The 7,218-nt window shown below is 43.5% G+C and overlaps 2 protein-coding genes across 7 annotated transcripts in view; one reads left to right on the forward strand and one right to left on the reverse strand.

Annotated features, from left to right (window-relative positions):
• Positions 1-3,336, forward strand: part of kidins220a (kinase D-interacting substrate 220a) — an 87,520-nt gene extending 84,184 nt beyond the window's left edge. For all 6 annotated transcript variants that reach the window (XM_042325540.1, XM_042325541.1, XM_042325538.1 and 3 more), the window contains one exon: positions 1,493-3,336. In XM_042325540.1, coding sequence (XP_042181474.1) covers positions 1,493-2,527 — 1,035 coding nt within the window. In that variant the 3' untranslated portion in view covers positions 2,528-3,336. The remainder of the gene's footprint in view (positions 1-1,492) is intronic.
• Positions 3,337-4,674: 1,338 nt separating this feature from the next.
• Positions 4,675-6,582, reverse strand: id2a (inhibitor of DNA binding 2a). Its single transcript, XM_024429805.2, has 3 exons — positions 6,119-6,582; positions 5,796-5,857; positions 4,675-5,266 (listed from the first exon to the last, which is right to left on the reverse strand). Exons 1-2 carry the CDS (start codon positions 6,467-6,469, stop codon positions 5,801-5,803), a joined length of 408 nt encoding a protein of 135 aa, XP_024285573.1. The 5' UTR covers positions 6,470-6,582; the 3' UTR covers positions 4,675-5,266; positions 5,796-5,800.
• Positions 6,583-7,218: the final 636 nt, after the last annotated feature.

The following is a 7,218-nucleotide window of genomic DNA, read 5'->3' on the forward strand; positions in this document are numbered from 1 at the left end:
TCAATAAATCTTTATTTGTGACCCGTTTCAAGGAGCTAGGCGTATGTCACTACTTCACAGGAGAGGCATTTCAATGTTTAAATTTTTTATCAACATGCGGTTTTTTGGCAGAAATGCCTTCTGGAACATGTGAACTTTCATGTGCTTTAATAACAAACGTGTATGCCAACTGTAAACACGAATACAATTGTTAAATTATGAGCCTAGTTGGTTTAGACAGGAACCTTCCCACTAGCCATGATTGACTGAGATAATGGGTGTGTTGGACATGCCGTGAGATGAGTTTGGATTGGTCTGCCATGTAGCGTGCTTCTGTCTATAACATGAGCTGCTCAGTATGTGTGGATAATCCTTGCTACCGCAGCTTTTTTGAAAGATTACACTATATGACCAAAATGCTTTATTTTCAGCACTCGGTGGTCATGTCCTGTGAGCTTGTGTGGCCTACCACTTCGCGGCTGAGCCGTTGTTGCTCCTAGACGTTTCCACTTCAAAATAACAGCACTTACAGTTGACCGGGGCAGCTCTAGCAGGGCAGAAATTTGACAAACTGACTTGTTGGAAAGGTGGCATCCTATGATGGTGCCACGTTGAAAGTCACAGTTCTTCAGTAAGGCCATTATACTGCCAATGTTTGTCTATGGAGATTGCATGGCTGTGTGCTCAAAGTTATACACCTGTCAGCAACAGGTGTGGCTGAAATAGCTGAATCCACTAATTTGAAGGGGTGTCCACATATTTTTATATATATATATAAAGTATGTGTTGCCATAAATGTTAGTAGAATCTTTCTAAAAATGATTCACATCTGTGTAATGGCTGCCAAAGGTACTTTCACCAAGTATTAACTCTGGGGTGTGAAGACATCCACAATCAAATCAATTTGGAAAATGTTCTATAATTTAATTTTACTTTGAAAATGTGGAGCAGGTTGTGTAGATCTGTAGGGAAAATATCCAGTTTAATCCCATTTTAGATAAACATTTAAGGCAGCAAAAATGTGAACTGTGCAATGGGTGTGTAGACTTTCACTAGGCACTGTATACACTTACACAATCAGTCATTGAACTCATCAGAGCTAAAATAGCATGTGGATTTGGGTGAGATCACGGCAGTTTTGACCTCCCCTGGTTGAGGAAGTTGACGTGGCGGATCACAAACACACATGCAGACTCACACCACGAAAAGGCAAGGCAAGGTGTTAGAAAAGCTGTTATTTTTGCCCTCTCTGTTCAACCGCCAACATGCGAATATATACGCAAACATAAACTTCTTCTCTAGTATGGCTGTCAGTTTTCTCCTGTCATTATTAGTTCATTGGTGGCTTGCAGTGCTGTTTGCTTGTAAATTCAAACAGCACCACCATGACCCACAAACCCCATGAGATTGTGCTATTTTACCCAAACCAATAACGTCCATGATGCATCCCGTTCCCCCCTCAACAAAAACCTTTATACCACACGTTCCCCTCTTCTCCCCACCCCTCCCCCAGGCGGCCACCCACCGCACCCCCAGCATGTCCAGCCTCAACTCCCAGGAGTCGTCCAACGATATCTGCAAGCTGACGGACAAGCAGCAGGCAGAGTACCGTGACGCCTACCGCGAGTACATCACCCAGATGACCCAGCTGGACGTGGCCGGAAGCGGGGGAGAGAAGCCCGTCCAGCCCCACCCGGGCCAGTTCCTCCAGAGCCGAGAGTCCCGAGACCCAGAGGAAAAGGCCAAAGACGAGGCCGAGCAGGAGGGACGCAAGCCCTCTTTCTCCACCAAGAGAGGGGTTAAAGCTACGGATGCGGTCGATACAGATGCCCCCCTGGACCCCATCAGCGAAGAGGACGAGAAGATGTATTCCAGCTCCTCCAAAGCAGGGGGCTCCAAGGTGAAGGGAGCAGGGCCTCGATACCACAAAGTCCCCAGTGACGAGGAGTCAGACAACACCCCTCTGCTCCAGGAAGAAGGGAAAGAGGGGGGCGCCCAAGCGACATCCGACATTGTCCAGGACAAGAAGGACTCGTCTGTCTCTGGGCTGAGGTTTGGTGATAGCTCCTCGGACCACTCCCTAGAGGAAGCCGAAGAGGTTAATAAAGCAGACCTGATAGAACTGGAGCTAGAAGGTCTGGTAAAGAAGAGGGGCCTGCTGTCCAGCAGTCTGAGTGGACTTGAGGATTCCACCATCGCCCGCATGTCCATCTGCTCCGAGGCCCCGTCCGAGGGCAGCCTAATGGCCTCCAGCCCCGACGAAACCTGGTTCCCCGCCAGCTTGTCCATGAGCAACCTCAACCACGCCTGCAGCACCACCACACTCAACAACAACAGCAGCAACAATGCTGCCACCACCAACACCAGCCAAGACAAAGAGAGCTCCACCCCAGGCTCCAGTACTGCCTCAACCACGGGGCCCGTCCACAACCAGAACCTGCGTGGGATCATCCTCAAGAGGGCCCTGAGCACCGGGGGGGCCCTCGAGGGATGCACAGGGGCCCCTGATGCCATTATTCTGGAGGATGAGAGGGAGAGTGTCCTGTGAGACTGTCCAGGCCTTTGAGGTCCCGTAGACGTTGCTTGATGTGCTTCTGAAAAATAAAGGTCCTTACAAATCTGTTACATTGATATAGATGCAAATAAATGTTTAAAATACTGAAGGTTGTTTAGAAAATTTTAGAGAAAATGTTACAGCATTCAACCAAAATAAGCATGGGTTAAAACGAAGGAGATACCTTGTTTGCCAACCATAAAAATATTAAATAATGTGGGTTGATAAATGAATGTCCTGGCTTGTAGACAAACCAAAAATACATCAAGAACTCAGGATACATTTTGTGAATTAATTTGAAAGTTAATAATGACGTCAGACTAATATGGAATAAGTCCAATTTAAATGCCCCTGTAATTCAGTTAGGTGTTGTGCTGTCATGTTCGCTGTTGGAAAAGGGTAGTGAATTGTGGATCCGTATGAATGTTGTGTTTTGGTGTGGTGTTGTATACTGTACTTCATTATAGGTTACTGAAAAATCTGAATTGGCTTTGTGCTTAAACTACCTTTTCCTTAATTGTAGTTATCAAGTAGGCTACCAGTGAAAATGTGCCATGTTCAAACATGAGTTAATTGGTGTAGTATTGCTGTGAATTCATGTGACTGAAATGTCTTTTTTTCCAAACAATCTGCTGTTTTGTGCTGTAATTATAGATTTAAAATCTATGAACAGTGTGGTAAACTACTGTTTCTGTGGTATGAAGTGTGTTCCATGCACTACTGATATGTCTCAGGGTCTGAGCCTTTTTCAGAGTGCAATGTGAAACCATGTTTTTGTGAAAAAATAAACATCTTGGCTGTCAGATGCGTTTTCTTTTTTGAACTTCCTGCATAAAGTATAACAGTTCATAACATACTTTTCCTGAGCTCAAGATAGACTTGTTTGTTGTTCAAAAATCTCATTCATTTCCCAAAGTTGGGTCCTGGGGCCTCCCCTGGGTTCACGTTGTGGTTTTTGCCCTAGCAATACACATTTTGAATCAACTGTAGTGCTAGGGAAAGAAACTAAACTTGCACCCAGGGGAGGCCCCAGGACTGACTTAGGAAAACCCTGCCATATAGAAAGGGTTAAAACAATGGCGTCAGCTAGACTATTTTCACCAGTAGGTGGCAGATTCTCCATACAAACCCACATTAGGCCATAGACGACATCCCAGCCAGCATGAACTTTCACTTGTAGGGAAAAGGTAAGTTCAAATTGGTTATGATATATACATAATACCGTGGCCAATCAATTTCAGCTGATTCTAAGCACTTCCCTTCGTCTGTTGGGCACAATTGAGAGTATACTCAACTTAAGCTTTCCAATTTGTGGGGAAATGGTGAGCCTGTGCTTTGTCATTCTACCTGTAAAAGTGGAATAAATGTGCTGCTATAGTTTAGGCTTGCGCATCGAGCAGTATCCAGGTAGTTCTCCTTACTGTTGTCATTGCACGGTCAGACAAAACGAACACATGCGTTTTCTAATTATTTTCATATTGTCATGACAGACATCCTGAAATGTAGCACTATGGGTCGGTGTTTCTTTTCTACAAAATAGTATGTCGATCTGCACTGGCAGGCCATTTAAAAATGACAATTGGTTTTGAAGTGTTTCTTTTCAGAAGTTAACAGCTTTGTGAGTCGCAGAATCATATTGTCAATAAGAGAGGTTCTGTGATTGCGCACAGGTGAGACAATCACATTTATTCCCAGTCTCCTATATGCCTACACCCTGGGAGTTTACCCAATCAGTGCGTGTTGAGGTAGAAGTAGGTCTCAATTCCTGAACACAAGATGTTCAGGAATTGAAGAGGCAAACTAGAGCGTTGTGTGAATTTGAGCAACGTCACTGTAAATGACGAACTTAGTCAATGAGAATGGTATAGCCCCTAAGAAATGACACAACAATTTCTCACCATTCTTTACATTTAATCATTCAGTTGACACAACTGTCATGAAAGACTGACATTCCCACTACAATGACTTCATTACCACCGCATGGGCTGGGAATTGAAACTCATTTTGGGATTGTAGATGATCATGACAACCTAGCATTGCAGAACCATTTTCAGCCAAAACATTGTGTCACGTTACCTTTTGTAATTCCAATCTCAAGTCTGTCTATAGGCTACAAGTTTCCATACAGCTGGGAGACATGCTCAAATAATGCATTTGATTTGTTTATTTTTTTTTTGTATAAAAACGTTACAATTTACATTATTACTTTTATAAAAAGTTTCAGCATAATTAAGTACAGCATTACACTTTTGCAGAAATGTGCAATTCCTGCAACTATACAAGATAAAACTCAAGAGTGCACAAGGTTTCGCGCGTTCGTTTTTTTTGTGTTTTTTTTTTTACAACGTCCAGTCCATGTGCGAAGAAGAGTAACAATTCTGACAAGACAGACTAAACTATATACAGTAACTAACCAAGTTGCCTTCTATTCACTCTCCAATTCCGGAGAAAAAGCGAAGACTTCATGGGCGATAAGAGGAAATCCTTGTGACAATCTCTTATTTGTTTTTCCTCCCCGTGTAGGGAGTATAGCGCGCCTTCCATTTCAAGAAAGGACCAAAACAAGTCTTAAGATAAATAATATGAGTGTCCGAACTGAAAACACATCACATAGATTGTCCTTTATAAGCAAAGTCTCTTGATTCAATTGAAGAAAATCCAGAACCCGAGGACAAAAAATGTAGGGGGGAAAAGTCCGGTTCCCAGGTCCTGTGTGTTGTCTTAACCAAACACCTGCAGAAGATTGAGAAAGAGGCGTGTTTAGAAACTGCAAACAGGGCAGAGATCCGGACAGACTGGCGCCAGGGAGGAAGCCGCAGTTTTAACATTTAACCAAACACTCAAATACTGAGCAAACCCTGGGCTCCAGATGTACACACACACACACACAAGCGCAGCATAGGGCACTTTCTCATTCAACTTCAGCCTACTATCTGGGAGAGAATCCGCCGAAATTGCAGTTCAGATGGGCTTAGCCTCTTCTTGCACCAATTATGTGTAGATATCTAGTAATAATCCAGACCACCATTTATTTTATATTACAGACGAGCGTTGCTGCGTTGTAACACAATAACAAAGAATTTGCCTATACTGTATAGCAAAAATAGTGAACAAATTAACAATGAGATAATGATTAGCCTACTGTCAGAAATATGCAGCGACTTTTCAATTTCGTTGAATTCTGCCACAACAGGCTGTGGGCAAATAGACAAACAAACCCCGGACATAATAGTACAGACAGTAGAGAACACAGCGTACCTACCCGCTTTAACGATGAAGATTCCTGCTGTCATCTGTTATCAGCTCTGATGGGAACTCCGGAGACTGAAAAACAAACATATATATTCATTAGCGCCGTCGCAGTCAAATACATGGTATTATTGAGATCGCACACAAAAATGCCTACCCTCGCAATGTTGATCATGGATAACATGCCTTTTGTAAACCAAATGGTGTAATTTCACAACAGACCACAATTGCGCATAGTAAACGCACTCAAAATGCGCAGGCCAATAGGTAAAATAGACCCAAGCAAATGTAGCATCTTTGTTTATATTCTTCTGATATTTCAGACAATATCCTTACCTGTAATGACAAGATGCTGATATCTGTATTGAGAGTTGTCAGGGGAGTCCTGGATGTCGCTTGCCCCGGTCGCGGGTGATGGAGGCTCGTTATTGCGACATTGGAGTCAAGTGCGATCTGCAGGTCCAGAATATAGTCGATGACATGCTGCAGGATTTCCATCTTGCTCACGTTTTTGTTTTGAGGGATGCTGGGCACCAGCTCCTTCAGCTTGGAGTAGCAGTCGTTCATGTTGTAAAGCAGGCTTAATGGATCATCCACCGGAGTCTTGCTCCGAGAGATTCCCAGACTATGTTCAGACAGATTCGCGCTGTTTTTCCGGAAAGATCTTACTGGGCTTATTGCTTTCATGTTGAGACTTGGTGCGAGACGTTCAGTGCTTTCGTTGAGAGTTTGGATTTAGTATTCTTTCTGTTCCTTCGCAGACGGGTCGGTGAGCGAACGGACTGGATTTCCAAGCTGTCATTGTCGCTTATATAGCCAGCAGGCTGGGTTTGCAACGCAGGGGTTTTGTTTGTGCTGATTGGATGAGTAGGTTACGTCAATCCCCCCTCCTCGTGTCCTACCATTGGTCAAGACTGCCTCACAGTCTGGTTCCTCCTTTTTCTTCCGTGTTCTCAGCCAGTGAAAACGCATGTTGAAAGGTGGCACCGTGAGAGCTCTTCAGCTCCGGTGGGCAATTTGGAAAATTGAGCCCTTACCTGTTTCTGATGATTCGTAATTTGGCATCACGAGCTTGTGAAGCTCTAGCGTGCATTTTTCTGCTGACTTTAATTGAATGTAAAATAGAGGGTGGAATGTTAACAAAGCTCTTCTGAAGGATTTAACGTAAGAATACTAAAATACAACATCTTATAATGATTTGTATCCATGTGTAAAATGCGTAAAAATGCATCCGGATTTATAAAGGTGAAGGGGCTGATACGCTCTAATTGTCACAATATCGTGGTTTATAGTCAAGATTAGAAGAGCTCGCTGTTTCTCACACACGCATTCCTTCCTCCCTCACACGCGTTCCGTCACTGTCTACATAACACTACAACCTTGTGATTAATTTGACCATTATCTCTTATTTGAAGTGATGTATAGCTTTATGAGAA

This window comes from Oncorhynchus tshawytscha, linkage group LG08, assembly GCF_018296145.1.
Source record: "Oncorhynchus tshawytscha isolate Ot180627B linkage group LG08, Otsh_v2.0, whole genome shotgun sequence".
Lineage (NCBI taxonomy): Eukaryota > Metazoa > Chordata > Actinopteri > Salmoniformes > Salmonidae > Oncorhynchus > Oncorhynchus tshawytscha.

Coding starts and splice junctions, on each gene's coding strand:
- id2a (XM_024429805.2), bottom strand. CDS start 6,469: ATGAAAGCAATAAGCCCAGTAAGATCTTTCCGGAAAAACAGCGCGAAT. Junction 5,858..6,118: donor TCAGCATCTTGTCATTACAG/GTAAGGATATTG, acceptor TTTGTTTTTCAG/TCTCCGGAGTTCCCATCAGA.